The 23,057-nt window shown below is 40.6% G+C and overlaps 1 protein-coding gene and 1 pseudogene across 4 annotated transcripts in view; both read left to right on the forward strand.

Annotated features, from left to right (window-relative positions):
- Window positions 1-16,700, forward strand: part of NUP205 (nucleoporin 205) — a 92,247-nt gene extending 75,547 nt beyond the window's left edge. For all 4 annotated transcript variants that reach the window (XM_005550859.5, XM_065542603.2, XM_005550860.5 and 1 more), the window contains 8 exons: window positions 2,037-2,113; window positions 4,412-4,540; window positions 5,041-5,167; window positions 11,165-11,331; window positions 12,870-12,993; window positions 13,435-13,563; window positions 14,125-14,198; window positions 16,355-16,700. In XM_005550859.5, the coding sequence (XP_005550916.3) occupies window positions 2,037-2,113; window positions 4,412-4,540; window positions 5,041-5,167; window positions 11,165-11,331; window positions 12,870-12,993; window positions 13,435-13,563; window positions 14,125-14,198; window positions 16,355-16,507 (980 nt within the window). In that variant the 3' untranslated portion in view covers window positions 16,508-16,700. The remainder of the gene's footprint in view (window positions 1-2,036; window positions 2,114-4,411; window positions 4,541-5,040; window positions 5,168-11,164; window positions 11,332-12,869; window positions 12,994-13,434; window positions 13,564-14,124; window positions 14,199-16,354) is intronic.
- Window positions 16,701-18,665: 1,965 nt separating this feature from the next.
- Window positions 18,666-20,398, forward strand: LOC135970254 (protein max-like; annotated as a pseudogene).
- Window positions 20,399-23,057: the final 2,659 nt, after the last annotated feature.

Consider the following 23,057-nt stretch of genomic DNA (forward strand, 5'->3'; position numbering starts at 1 on the left):
TATATTTTTGTACATTTGTTTTTATTACTTTTTTAATTTTTAATTTTTTGTTGTTGTTGAGACAGGGTCTCGCTGTGTTGCCCAGGCTGGTCTCGAATTCCTGGCCTCAAGCAATCCTGCCTCAGTTTTCCAAAGTGTTGGGATTACAGGCGTGAGCCACTGCACCCAGCCCCATTTTTGTCCATTTGAACTGATAGATTTGATAAATTCCTGGCAGTACTTGTCAGAAATATATGTGCTTAACATTTTTGTTAAAAATAATGCCAAATATCCTTCCAAACTTTTGAAAACACTTTTAAACAAGTTATACTCTTATCAACCCTGTTGTATACAGTTCAGCCCTGTATTATCCTATAATATACTATAATTTATGCACATTTGTCTTAAATGCTCGCTTAGATTGCAGTTCTGTTTGTAACTTTGTATCTGCCATGCTGCCTAGCCCACCACTGTGTATGTTGTACCTCCACAAATCTTATCAGCAGATTAATTTTGTTTCTGTGACTCATAGATATATATATATATTTAATTTTATTTTTTCAAATAAAGACGAGGCCTCACTATGTTGTCCATGCTGGTTTCAAACTCCTGGACTCAGGCAACCCTCCCACCTCAGCCTCCCAAAGTGCAGATGTGAGCCACCATGCCCAGCTGGCTCACAGATACTCTGAAAAGTATTTTGGAGTTGAGAGTGATTGATTTACATAGAATAGTTAGATGGCATTTAACAGAAAGATCTTACAGAATCTGAGAATTGGAAGTCCTTTTAAATTGAGGCAGCAGTTGACATTCAGGGGAAAGTGAACTTTGAAACAGCAATACCTGGTGCACAGTTCAGCAAGTTTGAGGACAAAGAGGAAAAAGTCTTAGTTTCATGATAGTGTTAGGTGAAAAATCCAGGTTTCAAGGAGTTCAGATGGCAAAGGAGGGCATAAGAATTATGAATACAAGCAGCAACTAAAGAAAAATTTTCAAAAAATTGATACTAACCAAGTTTTTGCTTGATTTGGTTTGGTTTTGTTTGGTTTTGGAGTACAAGAAAGAGTTGAGCCTGTTTTCAAATAGGACAACTCTTCTGTGGCAGGGTAGATTTTAGTATGTTAGAAGAGAAAGCAAGCAATTCTGGGAGGAGACTCTCAGAGGAGTTGAAGGTGGGACAGGATAGGCTCTCGGGAAGCAGTAAGGCACAGGTGTGGAGGTATAACGAACCCGCATGTACCAGATGATGGGATTTTCTGTCAGTTTGTGTTGAGGGCTGAGCTAATCTAAAAAGAGGAGGACTTGTCATTATGAGGAGAGAAGGATCAGGTTCTTGGTTTGTGCTGTGGAGTCTATGCTTGGAAGTGAGGATGAAGTGAATTAAAGGAATCTGAAAACACATACGAATACGAAGTTTGATGGCTAGGATAGGTTTAGGTGGGTATTCCTCAGCATGATTAGTGATGGAACAAGGAAACAAACTGATGGGGAGAATGACATGTTAGGGTCACTTGCAGGCTCATTAGAAATCAGGAGAGGCTATGGTGCTATTAGAGGTGGGTCATTTTGATTTAGGAGTTTTGTAATGGGTCCAAACTAAGACATTGAATGGAAATGTTTTTGTGTTCTTTTTAAATTGTACTTTGCCTAGGGGAAAAGAAAAAGCAAATTGTATATATTTAGAGGGGTTAAAAAGAAATGCATTTTATAAGAAAGTAATTTAGAAAATTACTTTTATCATTATAAAAAAATTAAATTTTTCTTGAAAACTAAAAATGCCTTTTAAGATCAATTCACTCTGCATTTTAGATTGGGTGTGAATGCACATGTACCGGTGCTGTTATTATATACTTACTTAACCATCTTTGTAAAATCATAGTTCTCAACAGGTACTTACAGTTCCTTACAGTCTTTGTAAAGTCATAGTTCTTGAAACTTTTTTATGGCAAAAATATCTGTTCATGCACAAGAAGAATGTCAGATATTAGAACCTCTCTTCCTAGTTTTTAATGTTTTTGTTTGCTATAGTATGTTGTAAAGCATTCTACATTTTATAGGGATATTAAGTGAACTTGACGTTGATGTAAATGAAGGATCTCTAATGGAGCTACAGGGACATATTGGAAGATTCCAGGTAACTGATTCTTATTTCTTTAAATAGCAGTTATAAGACACGTTACAAAATATACCATCCTCCCCATTGTACCCCCTAGATTTGGGAAACCCCTTTCAACTGTTTTGGTTCTTTGGTATTTCTAAATAATACGCTTATATTGCTGCTTCTTGATTTTCTAATTTTAGTAATCATCTGTTGACTTTCCATTGTTGGGGGATGGGGAGGATATGAGAATTTAGATGTTTTTACTCCTTTTTTTCCATCATACAATGTATACATTTCCTGTAACACCCCCTGAAACTCAATATAATTACATCATAGTTTTGGTTACATTAATGTTAAGTGTTACATTATTATGACTGTGTAAATGTCATTTGTGAATAAGCCACAAGCAGACTGTTTGCCCTAGAGTTTTCTTTTTTATTTACTTGGTTTTTATGTACTTATTACTAATTTATCCCCAAACTCTTTACAAGATCTTGTAATCTCTTCTCAATATGTTCTAACATATTAGTTTGTCAATTAGATATTTTATCAGTCTTTCTGGGAGCCTGTTGGCCTGGTTTGATCTGAGCATCTTTACTTTTTATTGACTGCAGAGTAATTATATTTAATATTTATGTACTAGCATTTATATCCCATTGTTTTGGATACAACAATTTTCTTAACTAGTCCTTTTTTCACGGAGTGTTTTTCAAGATTTCAAAAGAAAAATGCTAATATTAGCATTTTTGTGTGCATATTTTCCTCTGGAGTAAATAGCACATGGTATCACTGGGACCAAGGGTATACACATAGTACATTTTGACATCATAATTGTCAAATAGCATTCCAGAAAAGATTGGACTCTCACCAACAAAACCCAAATACTTTGGGTTTTTTAAGTCATCTTTCATTGGTATGGCGGAAGACACCTTTTTGATGGATCTTTCATAAGGTGACCTTTGGAAATGTTTGAGTGCATCTATTTTATCTGTAAGAGAAGCGGCAAACACACATTTATAAATGTTAAACATAAATATAACTATTTTGGCAAAATAAGTTTATATTATAGTCTCATTAATATGTTCTGCCTTATCCAAACTTACTGCGGCTGGTTGGGATGACTCGCTCCTGTAATCCCAGCATTTTGGGAGGCCGAGGTGGATGGATCGCTTGAGGCCAGGAGTTTGAGACCAGCCTGGGGAACATGGCTAAACTCCATCTCTATTAAAAATACAAAAATTAGCCGTGGGTGGTGGTGCATGCCTGTAGTAGCAGCTACTTGCGGGGCTGAGGTGCAAGAATTGCTTGAACCCAGGAGGCAGAGGTTGCAGTGAGCTGAGATCATACCATTGCACTTCGGCCTGGGCAACAGAGCAAGAGGCTGTCTCAAAAATAAATAAATAAAATAATAAGACATTGTGTATTATATATGTGTATAGCTCTCTATACATCTAAATCTGTATATGGTATTACCAATTTTTAAAATACACGTTTCATTTAAAATACATTTATTGTGTGCAGAACATTGTGCTAAGCACTTTAAATAAAATACCATGTGTCAGGGAATCCTGACAGCCATCTTATAAGATAGGAATTGTTATTACCACTTTAGAAATGTAAACATATAGGCGTGAGAAATTAAGTAACTTATTCCAGGTCACAGAGCAGAACGTTGTACCTGTTATTGGAACCCATGTCTCTAATTTCAAAGCCATCAGCTAACCTCTAGATATACTGCCAGTATTGAAAAGCTTGTCCTTTCTCTTTGAGAACCATGGGAAATACTGTATTCTCAGGTGAGAAGTATTAACATTTGAAGCTGGGACATTTGCATTTATCTTCCAAGATGATCTGTGTGTTTGTAACCCCTTTACGAAGTCCCTGGGAGCAACCACAGGAACAATAGCTTTTAGATTTGTGCCTTGGTAGACAAAATTATCACAGACATGTCCATCTTGTGACTGCCCTCTCATTTTGCTTCTCTTTTGTTTATAAACTTGTTTTTCATTTAATGAGTATCTTCCAAAGAATTAACACATACTTTGATATAATGCAGAAAGTTATTTGGCAAACATTTAGATGATACTGGGATTTATTGCTTTAAAAAAGATGGTACTCTTTTCATCTGTTAGCTACCAATCAAATACCTTTGCACAAAGTTGAATTTTAATAATGCTACTTTTAGTTGGCTCAGTTTTAAGTAAGATATTAGATGCTTTAAGGAATGATTCCATTCTTCACTGAGTTTTTCCTTTATCCCTCAAGAAAGAGAGGTTACTAATTTTAAATACATTTAACTACATATCAACAAGATATATTTTTCTTTCTTAGCGCCAGTGCTTAGGACTACTAAGTCGCTTTGGTGGCTCTGACAGACTGCGTCAGTTTAAATTTCAAGACGATAATGTGGAGGGAGATAAAGTAAGCAAGAAAGATGAGATTGAACTGGCTATGCAGCAGGTAAGGGGCAAGAACCATGTGACTTCTCTAAGGTTTTTATGTTTTTAGAAAATGTTGATAAAAATAACAGATGCGGGACCGGTGCGGTGGCTCACGCCTATGATCCCAGCACTTTGGGAGGCTGAGGCAGGCGGATCACCTGAGGTCAAGAGTTCAAGACCATCCTGGCCAACATGGTGAAACCTTGTGTGTACTAAAAATACAAAAAAAATTTAGCTGGGCGTGGTGGCATGCGCCTGTGGTCCCAGCTACTCGGGGTGGCTGAGGCGGCAGAATTGCTTGAACCCGAGAGGCGGAGGTTGTAGTGAGCCAAGATCATGCCACTGCACTCCAGCCCCTGGGCAACAAAGGGAGACTCCATCTCAAAAAAAAAAGAAAAAACAGATGTGAGTCATTTTACAGATTGATTTATAACCTTTTCTTCTTCAAATCTCGATTTTCATGCTAATTAAGGCATTTCAGGGTCTAACATTTTTGTTACTGCTGGTTTTTGATTATAGATTTGTGCCAATGTAATGGAATATTGCCAGTCACTCATGTTACAGAGTTCTCCTACCTTCCAGCATGCTGTGTGTCTCTTCACTCCTAGCCTTTCAGAAACAGTTAACAGAGATGGACCGCGGCAAGGTGAGCTTAGTTTTTCATTCCGTATTGAAGGAACTAAGTTGCTATGGTTATGACATAGCTCTCCAGCTTGGCTCCATTAAGATGCAGTATTTTCTTTAAGTGTCATTAATGGGAAACATTTTAAACAAGTTTTAAAGTTGAGCAGGAGGTATTATTATTAGACTTATGTATAAGACTGGAGAGAACAGAGAAATTCAAGATTTACCGAGAGTTAATCTAGAGGAACCATGTTTTGAATAGCACTTGAGGGCTCAAAGGATCTAAATTGGGGAGTAAGTCGGCTGGGTGAAAAAGATGAAAATACAACAAACAGTTTTATATGTTAAATCATGTTAAGCTGAATTTAGTGTCTAAACTGGGTTTTTTATTATAGCTCCAAATTTCTATAACATAACAAAATACAATTTAGATACTAATTAGGCCAACTTATCCTGTGATTCTTTAATGACTCAGTAGGGAATATTTGAATATGGGGCAGGATAATGGGTAAAGCTGTTATCCTATGGAACACTCAGAAGAAAAACCCCGTTAGTATCTTAGTGGGGATAATGGAATTGACTGTTGGTGATTTCAGGAAGTCTTTGTGATCTGTGAGAAAAATTTTGTCACATTTTCATTTTCTTCAAGATCTTATTATCCCTGAAAATTACTTAATCACAAAATATATGTGTTTAGTAGAATAATAGTATAAAATGACATTATGAAAAATATATTAGTGGCCGGGTGTGCAGTTGCTCACGCCTGTAATCCTAGCACTTTGGGAGGCTGAGGCAGGCAGATTACCTGAGGGCAGGAGTTCAAGACCAGCCTGGCCAACATGGTGAAACCCCGTTTCTACTAAAAATACAAAAAATTAGCCAGGTGCAGTGGCGTGCCTGTAATCCCAGGTACTCTGGAGGATGAGGCAGGAGAATTGCTTGAACCCAGGAGGTGGAGGTTGTGGTGAGCTGAGATCACACCACTGCACTGCAGCCTGATCTACAGAGTGAGACTTCGTCTCAAAAAAAAAAAAAAAAAAAAATTAGTTTAACCCAAAGGGTTGTAAATCATTCTACTGTAAAGACACATGCATACATGTTTATTGCAGCACTATTTACAATAGCAAAGACTTGGAACCAACCCAGATGTCCATCAGTGATAGACTGGATAAAGAAATTGTGGCACATATACAACATGGAATACTATGCAGCCATAAACAAGAATGAGTTCATGTCCTTTGCAGGGACATGGATGAGGCTGGAAGCCATCATTCTCAGCAAACTAACACTGGAACAGAAAACCAAATACCACATGTTCTCACTCATAAGTGGAAGTTGAACAATGAGAACACATGGACACAGGGAGGGGAACATCACACAACGGTGCTTGTCAGGGGATAGGCAGCAAGGGGAGGGAGAGCATTAGGACAAATACTTAATGCATGTTTGGCTTAAAACCTAGATGACAGGTTGATAGGTGCAGCAGACCACCATGGCACATGTATACCTATGTAACAAACCTACATGTTCTGCACATGTATCCCAAAACTTAAAGAAAAATGTATTAGTTTAGCAACATTCAACCTTATCCTATATAAATTATGTTAAGAACTTTGTTAGACAAACTCTATTATAAAATGTCCTAGCTGGTAGTATTAAATTTGTTGTTGTTGTAATTTATGTACCACAAAATTCACCCATTTTAGGTATACAGTTTGAATGCTTTTTGGTAATTATATAAAGTTGGGTAACCATCACCATAACCAAAATACAGAACAATTCCCTGTTCCTTAAAGATTTCTTCTTGCCTTTGATGGCATTTGATTGTTTCCTTCGACCCTAGTCCAGGCATCTACTATTCTGATTTTTGTCACAAAAGTTCTGCCTTCTACCAGTGTCTGCTTTTGTTTGTATTATGTCTAGGCTTTTTCGTTTTATGCCATGGATGGGGGAGAAGAGTACTGACTGGTAGAATCTTAGTTTGTCATATTAAGACAAACTAAGTCCTTAATAGCTAATAAAATACCTTTATTTAAAGGTATCTTTCAGTGATTCAAAGGGAGTAGTCTTAGGTGAAAGGATGTCTTAAAGAAACCAGGGAGGTAGCTACAAAGATTTGTAATTCCATTTTATGGAGTAAAATAGTTAAATTAGACTGGACATGTAAAACAGTTCCTTTGACTTAAACAAGTTAATTCTACATAGTTCTTGTTTTCTCCTGTGTTCAGAAAGTTGGAACCAGGCATGATGGCTGAGCCTGTAATCTCAGCTACTCAAGAGACTATAGCAGGGGGATCACATGAGCCCAGGAGTTCAAGGCTGCAGTGAGCCAAGATCATGCCACTTGCACACCAGCCTGGGTGACAGAGTGAGACCATGACTCTAACAACAAAAAAAAGTTTGCTGCCAGGAAGATAGTATAAAAAGGAACCACCATGGGGGGATTCCAATATCTGCATGTCCTCACTGGCATGAGGGGAAAGTTATCCTTCTAGTCCAAGTGGCTCAACCAGTGTGAAAAAGAGATCATTTCACTTTGGAATGGCATGGAATGATTGGGATTCCTATCCAAAGACCTGTCGGCCAGCAGTAACTTATAACCTGATTTATCCCCTTTCCATCTGGCAGTTTGAAAATGGACATCAATCTGTTTATTAATCTCTGAAGGCCAATAGCTTGATGGAGACCTCTAACTCTGCCTCAAAAGGGCTCCTTTCTTTCCCCTTGAAACTAACCTTGTAACACAAATTTAACCTGAACATAAGATTTTTCAAACAAAAATGTAATTTTGTATTCTTTAATATTAATCATGTGCTAATAATGTTTCATTGGTCATTATTAAAATTTTATTTAGTTGCTTCTCATTTTGAGCTAATCTTTTCCATATCCTATCAGTCTTTGATCTTTAATACTTGAAGGCGAACTCATTGAGTCTTTTTTTTTTTTTTTTTTGAGATGAAGTCTCGCTCTTGTCCCCCAGGCTGGAGTGCAATGGCGCGATCTTGGCTCACTGTAACCTCTGCCTCCCAGGTTCAGGCGATTCTCTTGCCTCAGCCTCCCAAGTAGCTGGGAGTATAGGCACCTGCCACTATGCCTGGCTAATTTTTTTTTTTTTTTTTTTGAGACGGAGTCTTGCTCTGTCGCCAAGGCTGGAGTGCAGTGGCAGATCTCAATCTCAGCTCACTGCAAGCTCTGCCTCCTGGTTCACGCCCTTCTTCTGCCTCAACCTCTCATGTAGCTGGGACTACAGGCACCCACCACTACGCCCGGCTAATTTTTTGTATTTTTAGTAGAGACAGAGTTTCACGCATTGGCCAGGCTGGTCTGGAACTCCTGACCCCAGGTGATCTGCCAGCCTCGGCCTCCCAAAGTACTGGGATTATAGGCGTGAGCCATCGTGCCCAGCCCATTGAGTCTTAGAAATTGTTATTTTTCCAATTTTTCTTAGACTCTTTTTAGGGTCAGCAACCATATTTTTGTCTTCCAATTCTAGACACGTGCGTGAGTAGGTATGTGGTATATAAAGAAGCAGTTCAACCTAATCGACTAATGACAAACTGCCTGGATTTGAATCCCAGTTCTACAAATAACTTATTGGTATAATTCTGGAAAAGTTAATCACCCTCTTTGTGCCTTAGTTCTCTTATCCGTAAAATGGAAGCAATGGCAAGCTCTCTTCCGATGAATTTATTTTATTTTATTTTAGAGACAGAGTCTCATTCTGTCGCGCAGGCTGAGTTCTGTGGCATGATCTCTGCTTATTGCAATCTCTACCTCCTGGGCTCAAGCGATTCTTATGCCTTAATCTCCTGAGAATCTGGGACCATAGGCACACGCCCCATGCCTGGTTAATTTTTGTATTTTTAGTACAGACGGAGTTTCGCCATGTTGGTCAAGCTGGTCTCAAACACCTGACCTCAAGTGATCTACCTGCCTTGGCCTCCCAAAGTTCTGGGATTATAGGCACAAGCCACTGCGCCCGGCTGTTTTATGCAAACCTAATAGCCTCGAAATGCGCAAATATTTTCTAGACTTGGACAAATTAGTAGGGTGAGAACTCCTGAAATGCTCTGGAGTCCTCCAAGCATTCTATCATCCTCTTTGTGGATATCTTCCTACCAGGATAGAGATCACACAAATGTTATCTGGGGACCAGGATACCTGATTTCACTAGGAGAAGGCTCTGTGTAACAATGTATTGTGAAAACTGTCACATCTTTGCTGTAGACTAGAAGAGGATACCTGGCAAATTGAATTTGTCTAGGATGTCCTAGTTGGTGGCACCGTCCACAGACAAGGGACTCTTCTGTCTCTTCCCCTCTGTATAAAGATCTATGGGATTGGCGAGGTGTGGTGGCTCACGCCTGTAATCCCAGCACTTTGGGAGGCCAAGGCAGGTGCATTGCTTGAGCCCAGAAGGTAGAGACCAGCCTGGGCAATATGGCGAAACCCCATTTCTACAAAAAAAATACAAAAAAATTAGCTGGGTGTGGTGGCATGCACCTGTAATCCTAGCTACTTGGGAGACTGAGGTGGGAGGATCACTGGAGCCCAGGAGGTCAAGGCTGCAGTGATCCCTGTTTGTGCCACTGTACTCCAGCCTGGGTGACAAAGTGAGACCCTGTCTCAAAAAAAAAAAAAAAGAAAGAAAGAAAGAAAGAAAGATATATGAGTCTGACTTTAGAGCAAAGTTAAGGGAGTTGTTAGTGAAGAAAAAAGCAAATGCAGATCTCGCCTTCAGTATTCATGGCAGTTTGGGTCATTAAACAAAGATTATCTCCAATTTGAACTTGAAATTGCCACAGTGTTGGACCAGCTGTGGTGGCTCATGCCTGTAATCCCAGAACTTTGGCAGGCCGAGGCAGGCGGATCACCTGAGGTCAGGAGTTCGAGACCAGCCTGGCCAACATGGTGAAACCCCGTCTCTACTAAAAATACAAAAAATAGCTGGGCGTGATGGCATGTGCCTGTAATCCTAGCTACTCGGGAGGCTGAGGCAGGAGAATCGCTTGAACCTGGGAGGCAGAGGTGGCAGTGAGCCAAGATCGAACCACTGCATTCCAGGCTGGATGACAGAGTAAGACTCCCTCTCAAAAAAAAAAAAAAAAAAAAAGAAAAGAAAAGAAGTTGCCACAGTGTTTCCACGAAATCACTAGAGGTAATTGTTCTAATTGCACTACACAGATTATCGCTAGGATGATTTTTTTTTTCTTTTCTGTAGGGACGGGGTCTCTGTTGCCCAGGCTGGTCTTGAGCTCCTGGTCTCAAGCCATTCTCTCTCCTCAGCCTTCCAAAGTGTTGAAATTACAGGTGTGAGCCACTGTGCCTGTCCTAGGATAATATTGTTATTGCTTTCTAGTTTTCCCTCTGCAAACAGCTTTTATGACATCCCACTGTTCCTTTGTGTCTTCATTAGCCAGTAGCCAGGTAAAAGGCAGATCACTTTGTTTTACTACCGTAATGTAGTTGTTGTGGTAAAAGATTTTTTAAAGTTTAAATCCATTTATATTTTTTGAATATTTCAGTTAGTGTTCTTGTCTCTTTGAAAGAGAAATGACTTTGAACTGGCAATTTAGTAACCAGAAGGATGCAGACCAGAAATGAATCCATACAACTAGAGCCATCAGGCAAGGCAGAAATTATTCACTTGGTGTTAAGAAACCCCAAAATTGTGTATATTGTTTTTTATGTGGAGGTGTGTGTGTGTGTAAGGTTTATACTTTGATAGAGTTCTCAAAGAACTCTCTGCCTAATAAAAGGTAGACTCTGCCAACGTGCATCAGTCAGATTTCTTTATTCTTGCAGGATCTCCAGCCTTATGTATGTACCTGATTACAGTGGCTCCTAACCATTTGTTCTTTAAACTATCAATGGTATTTAAAAGTAATCTTGGGTTGGTTTTAATGACAGGTTACATGTCCTTAAATTCTGGGGCATGCCTTGTTTTAAAACAGGTCATTTGAAATTCACATGAAATGCTTATAAGTGGAACATTGTTTTATCTCATCACCTCTATTAGATACCCAAGCTCCAGTGGTTCCATACTGGCGCCTGCCTGGTTTAGGCATTATTGTCTACCTGCTGAAACAGAGTGCGAATGATTTCTTCAGCTATTATGACAGTCATCGACAGAGTGTCAGCAAGCTACAGAATGTAGACCAGCTTCCCCCAGATGAGATAAAAGAGGTACGAATCTTATAATGAGCTGGGGGGACTTGAGAAATCATTGCTGTTACTAGGGCCAGGGTGCTGGTCTCAGACTGAGTAAAGACGGTGTATACATTATGACTGGAGGAATTGGAATGATTCTTCTGTGTGATTTGAAGAAGACTCTTTCGCCATAGCACCAGCCTTATAAGCATAGAAACTCTTGACTGAAAAACAGTGAAGTGTAGCACCTGTTCAAAAAAATAAAAAGGCAGCTGGCCTTTGAATGAAGAGTTTTGGGTCATTTATACTGTAAAATCTGTGCTGAGAAAGGCTTCTGTTGCAGATTTTTTTTTAATAGAACTTAGGTAAATGTCTCTGTGCCGTCAGCATCTTCAATATCTGTTTAGCAAATTTTTCAAACAAAATTGGTAGCATATGAGACTTGACTGCCTTCTCTCAGTGACCCAGAATCATTCCCTCTACTTACTGTATTAATAACTGAAGATGCTGAATGACCAGGATTGCTACTAAGTAGTTTGCTGCCTTTTCCATTTGGCACAGCTGAACGTAAGGCATCTCTTGGCCAGTTCCTAAGGCAGTGCTGAAGCTTCCTGGTGTCCTGTGGCCGCCTGGATGTTGAACCACTTTATCATTCCTGGTTTGCACCAAGCTTTCTAAAAACTTCCATGTTACTCTTTTGAGTAGTCCATGCCTACTCCCTCTTGCCACTCTTCTGGTAATCTCAGGGGACATTTATTGAGTGTCTACAACATGCCAGGCCCCGAACTACATGTTCTACCTAACACCTGGGCAGATATTGTTTTTATTCTCATTTCTCGTGAGGAAACGGAGGCACAGACTTGCATAACACACCCAAAGGCATGTAGCTGGCAGGAACAGGGTGAGGCAGGAGTCAATGACTGGGTTTAGGGAACCCCTGAAATTTTGGGTTTATGCCTGGCAGTCCTTCCTCTAACGTGTAGCTAATCAGTGATGCTTGTACTTGCAAGAGAAATTGCATCATTATCATGAAGTGTGTGGCCTTCCATCAGCCTCACTTCAGTACACCTTCCGTGGAACCCAGCATTGGAACATTAGCTGGAACCATTGTGCTCGTGTGTGTGCCACATTGAGAAGTGGTCATGGGAGCTTTGGTTGAGGGTCATATTTTAGTTATGCTCTAGGTGTCTACCTTGTATTTTTTGCAGGAGATACCTGACAACTGTTAGAAATTCTCCATGGGATTCTTATAGCTACTGCTTGAAAAACCTATCGTTTTGTCTTGCTTTGTTTTAATGTGACAGGAAATTCAGGGTTTCATCAGCAACCCTGACTGTGTTTCAGGGACAGACTTTTTCAAAATGCAGCAGATAAATGTTCATTTGTGAATTTGCTTCTTTGGCTCTAATTTTTTAAAATTGCTAGCTTCTTAGATAAAAAACTCTTTATCTGCAAGGATGTTTAAATTCGAGTGTTTTCACAGCATTTACCACGGTGACCTGCTGATAGTAGTTTTTCATTAAAAATTTTTTTCCAGTTGATGTCATTCTAATAACCACGTTTGTTTCTTCTAGTTGTGTCAGTCTGTGATGCCTGCTGGTGTTGATAAAATCTCCACTGCCCAGAAATATGTTCTAGCAAGACGGCGCTTGGTGAAGGTGATCAACAATCGAGCTAAACTGCTTTCCCTTTGTTCTTGTATCCTTTATGAAATCATGCACTTGAGTGATGACCTTGAAATGTAGGAACTCTTCACTTATTCTCTCATTATTTGGGCACCAAAACCAGGTGGAAGGAGATATAAACTTAATTTTTTCCCAGTAAATGCCTAATGTATTTCCAAATTGTACTTTTTTGTTCTTATCTTTTAGAGTAGCTGGTAATACTGATAATATACATGGGCACTTCCTGTCAGGGAAGAAGGTAGGGACATGAGACTGCTGGCACAGGACCCCCACCTCCTTCCTCAGCACAGCTTGCTGCTTCCTCTTGAGCCTTCAGTGGGACCCTGTCTGTCAGACTGAGGCTGTGGCTACCTCATTAAGTGAGTGCAGTCTCTCCTTTTTTCTCCTCCTCAGAAACTGGTTTGTAAAAAATATTTGATGAGATTATGTTCCTTTAATCTGAGCTCTGATATAGTTATCATAGAGACCTGCCTATTTATTCTTTGGCGCCATCTGGAGTACTACTTGTTACATTGCATGCCCACGGATTCTCAAGATTCCTTATTTGCCTCGAGAACCTTGTTTAAAAGCAGAAGACTGCAAGGTAAACTTTCTGCTAAAAATTAATGAACCATAAATACCTATTTGTGCCTTGAAAAGCTAGTAACGTTTTTATTTATTTATGTTTCCAGATTACTTAGAGTGAATTGGGTGAATCAAGAGCTGCTTAGTCACTAGACGTAGCTATTTCTTGCATTTTACTTTCTGTTCACGGGACATTGTGCCGAGCATAAGAATATTCTAGAGCCTGCTCATCAGCTGTTCCTCAGCTTCTTGCTGCAGTTAGGGACTGACCCAGCTCTAGAAGAATGGAGTAGGTCTGCTATTATGCTGATTCTTATTGCTAGAGTGGGTCTCTGTGACTGATGGGCATGTGTTGGATCCCTTAGGTGGAAAGAAATAGAGAAGAGCTGAGAACCCTGGTCTGGACCAGTGAAATGCTTTCTAGGGGCTTCCATTTGCTACAAGTTGAAAATTGAGTTCCCAATCTTGAGCCATGTTTTTCATGGTACTATTGTTATTGTTCATTGTCATCAGGTTCCTCCACTGTGTGGTAGATGTGTACTTGCACAGCCGGTATGACTCTGTTTTTTTTTATCTCTAGATTCCTTCGCCTCAGAAACCAATCTAGATTTTAGAAGTGGGCTGGCTATAGTGAGCCAACATGATTTAGACCAGGTAAAGTTCTATTCTTATATTCTTTTATTTTTCTTTATTAAAGTAAAAGGGCTAGGCGTGATGGTGCACACCTGTAATCCCAGCATTTTGGGAGGCCAAGACGGGAGGATTGCTTGAGCCCAGGAGTTCGAGACCAGCCTGGGCAACATAGTGAGACCCTGTCTCTTAAAAAAAAAAAAAAAATTGGCGTACTGTGGTGGCATGCACCTGTAGTCACAGCTACCTGGGAGGCTGAGGTGGGAGAATCACTTGAGCCTGGGAGATTGAGGCTGCAGTGAGCTGTGATCGCACCACTGCACTGCAGCCTGGGCAACAGAGCAAGATCTTGTCTCCAATAAATGAATGAAAGAGTGAAGCAAGACCTTGTCTCCAATAAATAAATAAATGAATGAATATAAGTAAGTAAAAGGAAAAGCCTGGTATGTTCATAAGATTATGATTTTCAGGGTTGCTTATAGAGACCTGGTTTGAACTCTAGCTTGACCATTTTAATAGCTATGTGACTTTGAACAACTTACTTAACTTCCGAGCCTCAATTTCTTAATTTAAGAAATAGGAGGGATGATTCAACCTCAAAGGGTTTTGTCAGAATTAAGTGAGGTTTCATGTATGTGAAGCTGCTAATGTTGTACCTAGAACATGGTAAGTGTTCCGTGATTGGTAGGCATTAAGATCTGGAAACTCCTGGTATCTTTTGATTAGCTTTGTAGAACTTTTTAGGTACAAAGTATCACTCAGCACTTACTTTTCAGGAAATCATTTAATGGTGAGATTGAGAGCAGCCAATACAAATCGCGCTGTAGTAGACCATAGTACACAACACTGTGCTCTTACTAACCTGTTGATCAATAGTGTTGGAATGAATGAAGAGCATGCCAAAAACAATTACAATGAAAACCTCGTATTAAACTGATAGCAAAGTTATGTTTCTAACAAAGCAGGTATCAGGGTGTGTGATGTTGGGGAAAATGAATTACAGCTAGATCCTCTACTAGCCATCTGCATGTCCTTAGCCGTGATTTGATAAAGCCTCTGCTCCTCCCTAATCCTTCTTTTTGCTATTTTTCTTAAAACAAGGTTGGGAATGAAAGGTGCAGTTACAGCAACCTCCAAAGCACACCTTGCTAGATATCATGGATACCACGCTCCCATCCTAATCCGGACTCTTTGGTGAATAATAGGAAATAAAAGGAATTTTGTGGCTAGGCTTGTTTAGGAGAACTAGTGTTAATTGAGGCCATGTACAAAATTAGTCAAAGATATTCAGAGGTTTGTTGTTTGTTTAAAAGAGACAAGGTCTTACTCCGTTACCAGGCGCTCTCTCGTGCAGTGGTGTGACCACAGTTCACTGCAGCCTCAACCCCCTGGGCTCAAGTGATTCTCCTGCCTCATCATCCTGAGTAGCTAGGACAACAAAAATAAATATATTTTGAAGTAATAACTGTTACTATTTCATTTAGACTGCTTTGTAAAAAAGCTAGAAAAAAAATGCAGGATTAATAATCTCACTTTGTACTGTGATTTTAATGCAAAACTGAAAACAGGTAGATTCATCTAATTTTGTACTTAATTTTAGTCTTTTAGTATAACATCAAAAATATCCATCTGAAACTACATATGCATTCTAGAATATATATTAATTCTAAAGCATATACCAGGTTTATCCGCACATGAATATTTTTAAAAAACAAAAGCATGCAAGTTGGTTTTTAAAAAATGCAAAATGAAATAAAAAGTAAAAGTTTCTTTCCCACCTACCCTCCCACCCTCCCTCCCTCCCTTCCTTCCCCACATCGTCCTTCCCTCCCTCCCTCCCTCCCAGTCTTACTGACTTCTTGTATGGCCCTTTAGGAAATGTTTTTGTTTGTATGTTAGTATATCAGCATCAGCATCAACATTCATTGCTATTTAAAGCAGGTTTTTAAATGTATACAAGACAAGAAAGCAGGAAAAACATGAGAATTAAACCAAAAAATTCTAAGGTAGAAAATGTGAATGTTTAGTTAATTTAGTAGCACATTACAAAAATTCAAAAGTATTTTACATTGAAAGAACCACATTACAAAAATTCTAAAGTGTTTTAAATTGGAAGACTTAGAATAAAAGGAATATTTGAGACAACAATTTTAACAAAATGTCTTTTGTGTCACCTCTAGCTTCAGGCTGATGCAATCAGTGCTTTTGGAGAATCATTACAAAAGAAACTCCTGGACATTGAAGGATTATATTCAAAAGTTCGATCTCGATATAGTTTCATACAGGCTCTTGTCAGACGTATCCGTGGCCTCTTGAGGATATCAAGGAACTGAGAGCCCGTGCTTATGCTCTTCTATGAGAGAGATGAATTGGGGAGAACTGTCTCCGTTTTATAGATTAATTTCTTTCTAAATTATGACCAAAAATATTTTGCTATTTCTTTCTTTGTATATGGACATCTTTTCTGTAAACTTTGCCTAGTTCCATCCTCACTAGTAAAAAATAAATACTTTTTAAAAAAACAAAGCAAATGTATGGTTAATCTTTTGATCTTTTATCTAGAAAATGATCAGTATTATCAGGAATCTGACAAATAAACCTTCAACAGTGGTGATTTTCCCATAGAGATATTATTCTGAATGCCAAATTAAAGGCATAGTCTGAAAATTCTAATTTTTTTACCCTTTGTAGCTACATTGCACTATTACAATATTCAGGGTTACTAAACTATAGCCATGTTCTTATAGAATGGTGTACTCAATACTGTGAAAATGTCTGAAAAAGTTAAGCTTTTTCCTAAAATTATTTAGGTTTTGCCTTTTTTTTTCTTTTTTACATGTAAGTTGACAATACAATTGTCCCTAGATATCTGGTGAGTACTGGTTCCAGGGCTCCCACGGATACCAAAACCTATGTTTTGGTATGCATGTTCCTTATATAAAATGGCATAGTGTTTGCATATAATATAGATACATCTTCTTGTATACTTTAAGTCATTTCTAGATTGCTTATAATACCTAATACAATGTAAATTCTATATAAATAGTGGTTATACTATGTTTTTACATTTGTATTATTTTTTACTGTTATATTTTTTTTTTCCCCAAAAAATTTGTGATCTGTGGTTGGTTGAATCTGCAGATGTTGAACCTGGGGATATGGAGAGCTGACTCTACAGTAATTTGCATTTGTTCCTTAGAAATGATTGTGAAATTTCTCAAATTAATCATCTGCCAATATTTCTCATATAATTAATATGATGGCTATCACTAGGACAAAACATTTACATGATCACCACTCTATTTCTTACCCAGTTGTTTTCATGTTCAAGTAACTACATCATCTGAAACTGCAAATTTCCTTTTCCAGCCAGCAATTATTTCAGCCTAATACTTAAGAGAGACTGCTGAGAGGAGAAAGTCCTCACTTTCATGTAGTAACAAAATAAACGCTATAACACTATAGAATAAAATTGATACTTATTCTATAGTGTTATAGTGTTGTGTTTTGTTTTTGAGACAGAGTCTCGCTCTGTCACCCAGGCTGGAGGGCAGTGGCGCGATCTCCGCTCACTGCAACCTCTGCCTCCCAGGTTCAAGCGATTCTCTTGCCTCAGCCTCCCGAGTAGCTGGGACTCCAGGCGCCCGCCACCACACGCAGCTAATTTTTGTATTTGTAGTAGAGATGGGGTTTCACCCGCTCTTGGCCTCCCAAAATGCTGGGATTACAGGTGTGAGCCTCTGCGCCCAGCCTAGTGTTGTTGTTTTAAAACTTCTATGGCTTCCAAGCATTGGTTTTGGGTTTTGGGTTTTTTTTTTTTTTTTTTTTTTTTGGAGACAGGGTCTTACTCTGTCACCCAGGCTGGAGTGCAGTGGCATGATCGTGGCTCATTGCGACCTCCACCTCTCGCTGGATTACAGGCGTGTGCTACCATGCCCAGCTAATGTATTTTTAGTAGAGATGGGGTTTCACCATGTTGGCCAGGCTGATCTCGAACTCCTGGCCTCAAGTGATCTGCCCGCCTCAGCCTCCCAAAGTGCTGGGATTACAGACGTGAACCACTGCACCTGGCCTTCAAGCATCTTTTTAAAATAGCTTTATCTTAGAGAAAGTTATGCTGTCAGGTTTAAAAAAAGAAAAATATAAAGGCTTTGTCAATGTTATATTTTGTAATTAATTTACTGCCCACCAGATATAAACATTAGCTGGAAAACATTCTGTTAATAAATAGAAGTCCTGGATGTGAAAGAATAAATAAATGGATCCATAATGTAGTCAGTGCATATTGCTCTGCTGGTCACGTATATGATTATCTCTATCATCAGGAGCACAGGCATGAACCTAGAAATAATTAGCAAAGAGCCTGGGCGTGAAATCAAAGCATTTTATAAACTTCTGAAGTATGAAGCCTTCTTAACAGATAAGACATATAGCTAAATTTAGAACTGAGATTTTGGGAGTGAGGAGGTGGTTCTTGCCCATGTTTTGTGTGTGTGAGAGCAAGTGAGTGCGTGTATGTAGGCAGGGGAACTCTGCTGCTTCTTGTCAGTGACTTCCTCAGATTCCTCTATCCCTCTTCCTCCCTGGCTGCTGCTGCTGCAGTGGCTGCTCCCTGAGTTGTAGGAAATGACTGATAATGATGACATCGAGGTGGAGAGTGACAAGCTACAACAGAGATTTCAATCTGCGGCTGACAAATGGGCCCATCGATGAAGGGGTGGCCTGCCCCTCCACACCTGTGGGTGTTTCTCGTTAGGTGGAAGGAGAGACTTGAGAAAAGAAATGAGACACAGAGACAAAGTATAGAGAGAAAAAGTGGGCCCAGGGGACCGGCGTTCAGCATACAGAGGACCCACGCCGGCACCAGTCTCTGAGTTCCCTTAGTATTTATTTGATAATTATCTTTACCATCTTAGAAAAAAGGGAAGTGGCAGGATAATAGGATCATCATAGGGAGAAGGTCAGCAGTAAGACATATGAATAAAGATCTCTGTGACATGAATAAGTTTAAGGAAAAGTGCTGTGCCTTGATATGCATATGCAGACATCTTCATAAACCTTTTTAGTGCATAAAGAGCAGCATTGCGCTAGCAAGTCCCACCTTTCGCCCTAAGGCGGTTTTCTCCTTTCTCAGTAAACGGAACATACAATCGGGTTTTACACTGAGATATTCCATTGCCCAGGGACTGGCAGGAGACACATGCTTTTCTCTGTCTCAACTGCCAACCACCACCAAGAGGCCTTCTTTCCTCTAGTACTGGTCCTCCTCAGCACAGGCCCTTCACGGGTGTCAGGCTGGGGGACAATCAGGTCTTTCCCTTCCCACGAGGCCATATTTCAGACTATCACATGGGGAGAAACCTTGGACAATACCTAGCTTTCCTAGGCAGAGGTCCCTGCGACCTTTGGCAGTGTATGTGTCCCTGGGTACTTGAGATTAAGAGAATGGTGATGACTTTTAACCAGCAAGCTGCCTTCAGGCACTTGTTTAACAAAGCGCATCCTGCACAGCCCTAAATCCTTTAAAACTTGAGTCACCACAGCACATGTCTCTTGCAAGGACAAGGTTGGGGTAGGGTCACAGATTAACAGCATCTCAAATACAGAACAAAATGGAGTCTCTTATGTCTACTTCTTTCTGTATAGACACAGTAACAGGCTGATCTCTCTTTCTTTTCCCCACACATCATGATGCACTGGAATGAAATCGTAGGGACCACATCAAAGGCAGCTTTCAGTTTGTGGGACTCAGTCCCAATACTCCAAGGAGAGAAGGCATCCGGGGCCCAAATCCTAGACAAAGCCATAGAGTATATCCAGCATATGTGGAGGGAAAAACCACACGCCAGTGAGAAATCGATGACCTCAGCGGTAGAATGCTCTTCTGAAGCAGGAAGTCCGTGCACTGAAGGGGAGGTCAAGTGCCCAGCCACAGGCCAACTATCCCTCCTCAGACAGCATCCTCTACACCAATGCCAAGGGCAGCACCACCTCTGCCTTTGATGGGGGCTCCGACTCCAGCTCAGAGTTGGAGCATGAAGAGCCCTGAAGTAGGAAGAAACTCCAGATGGAGGCCAGCTGAGTTACTCAGGGCAGACCAGCAATGAAGACTGTTTCCATCATCCTTCTTTCCATTTCCTCAGAACCATTTCAGAGACTATTTTTCTCTTTCTCCCTTAAAAATGTTTTTTACATGTTTATGTAAAAGCTCTTGGGGCGTGGCACAGTGGCTCACGCCTTTGGGAGGCTGAGGCGGGCAGATCACTTGAAGTCAGGAGTTCGGGACCAGCCTGGCCAACATGGTGAAACCCTGTCTCTACTAAAATTACAAAAATTAGCCTGGCCTGGTGGCGCACACCTGTAATCCTGGCTACTCCGGAGGCTGAGGCAGGATAATTGCTTGAGCCCAGGGTATGGAGGTTGCGGTGAGCCTAGATGGCAACACTGCACTCCAGCCTGGGCAACAGAGCAAAAGTCTGTCCCCCTCCCTACCCCATCCCCCAAAAAAAGCTCTTGTGCTCCTTTCCCATTTCCACTATAACTGTTTTTGTTTTTGTTTTTGTTTTTTTAACAAACAAACGTATTCCCTTCAGGGATTCCCTGTCCCCACCAATAATTTTTAGACCAAAACACCCTAGCTTGGCAGCTTTTTCTGTAGAGGACAGATAACCAGCCTGACCTCTGAGCACAGTGTCCAGCCCACTCCACCAGCGCCTCCAGCCCTGCCAGGCACTTGCCTGGAGGACACCTGCCCCCCCGAGGCTGCCTCCAGGTCCACGCTCACCTCTGTTTAATAGACTTTGAGAATCTGTGAACTGCTCTACTTTAAGAAGGTGACTGGGCCGGGTGCGGTGGCTCACACCTGTAATCCCAGCACTTTGGGAGGCAGAGGCGGGCAGATCACCTGAGGTCAGGAGTTCGAGACCAGCCTGGCTGGTCTCTACTGAAAAATGCAAGTTAGTTGGACGTGGTGGTACACACCTGTAGTCCCAGCTACTCGGGAGGCTGAGGCAGGAGAATCGCCTGGACCCGGGAGGCAGAGGTTGCAGTGAGTCGAGATTGCGCCACTGTACTCCAGCCTGGGTGACAGAGCAAGATTCCATCTCAAAGAAAAAAAAAGATGACTGGTTTGGAGTAATCAGATTTACACTTTCTCCTTTTTAAGGACTTTTTCCTCTTTTTCTAAAAAGCTATTTATCACTCCAATTGAGTGACCAGATCCTTAAAGAAGTTTGTGGTGTAAAAAAAAGAGGGGTCGTGTTTGCAGCACAGAGCCTTTGGCGTGTTTCACTCCTGCTTCTCAGCCAGTTGTTTAAGCCTACGGTGCCAGCCTTAAGGAGGGCTGCATGACACCGTGGTATGTATTGGAGATGGCAGCAGTGAAGTGGCAGCCACCAGGGAGTGATCCTTTGGGGTTGGGCAGGGAGGGTAATATTGGGTGTTGTAGAGGTTTTGTATTGAGGGCCAATGATGGTATTTTGATATTTATTTCCTGCTACTGAAATTTGAATCTGAGTGAATTGTCCCTATTTCTTAATAATACCGGTATTGCAAAATAACAGATTCATAAAGTAATGATCAAATCTTCCTTTCTGTGTGTATGTCTAAGAAATAGAGCCAACTGATTTTGTATGTAAATACCAAGAGTAATTTACCTGGTGCTAAACCCCGTATCCCAGTGTGGGCCTTTCCCTGCCCTAGCTACTTCCCTTCCTGTGGCCCTGGTAGCTGCCTACATTGTGTGATCCAGCCCTGGTTCTGGCTGCGGTCAACAGATCCCAGTGAAGGGTTTTGTGTGTTTATGCCTCACTTGTCTTTTTCCTGCTCCATTCCTGGCATTTGCTAATTTCTAGTATACATTCTGTAGTCTCTGTCTGGGTTTGATTCCATTCTATAGAAATAAAAAGTATGTTGTACAGATCCTTGCAAGAATTGTCTTGCAAGTTAAGGCTTCCTCCCTTTACTATAAGACTATAGTCTTAAAAAAATAAAGATTTTGGATTTACTACGTTTCATATTGTTTTCTTACCATTTTGTCCCAAATTACCACTGACTGTGGATCAGAATCTGGGGCAGTGGAGAAGTGTGTGGGAGGGAGTGGCGGGCAGGCCTGCAGCTGCATGGTGCTGCTGACCAGAAATGTTTGTGTGACACAGCGGGGAGAGGCTGACATTCAGCCTGACCTCTGCATTCTGTTACCTGGGGCATGCAGAGGGGGCGCCAGGTGCAGCACGCACTCTTCAGCGAAGCAAGCAAAGAGGATAAAACCAGGTGTTGGATAGTTTGTTTTTAAAAGCTACATTTAAATTTTAAACACATGTAGGATTTAAATATGTCATTTTTACTGAGTGAATCAGTTTGGTGGGTTAGAAAATCAAAAAGAGGTACACACTCTTCCCAGTCATTACTACTGTAGTCTTGGTCAGTTGGTAATATAAAAATTATGTCTGAACTTTATCTGAGCTTTAACAGCTGTTAATATACAACATAACCTTTTCTAAATATTTGTCTAGTATTTTCTCAACTTATTTATTTTATTATTATTTTTTGAGACTAAGTCTTGCTCTGTCACCCAGGCTAGAGTGCAGTGACACAATCTGAGATCACTGCAACCTCCGCCTCCGGGTTCAAGTGATTCTCCTCCCTCAGCCTCCCAAGTAGCAGAGATTACCGGCGCCCGCCACTATGCCCGGCTAGTTTTTGTATTTTTAGTAGAGACGGGGTTTCACCTTGTTTGCCAGGCTGTTCTCAAACTCCTTGACCTCTGGTGATCTGCCCGCCTCCACCTCCTAAAGTGCTGGGATCACAGGTGTGACCCGGCCTTCCCAATTATTTTGAACAATTTTAAATCTTCAAAAGAGTTGGAAGAAAAGTACCATGAAC

This window comes from Macaca fascicularis, chromosome 3, assembly GCF_037993035.2.
Source record: "Macaca fascicularis isolate 582-1 chromosome 3, T2T-MFA8v1.1".
Lineage (NCBI taxonomy): Eukaryota > Metazoa > Chordata > Mammalia > Primates > Cercopithecidae > Macaca > Macaca fascicularis.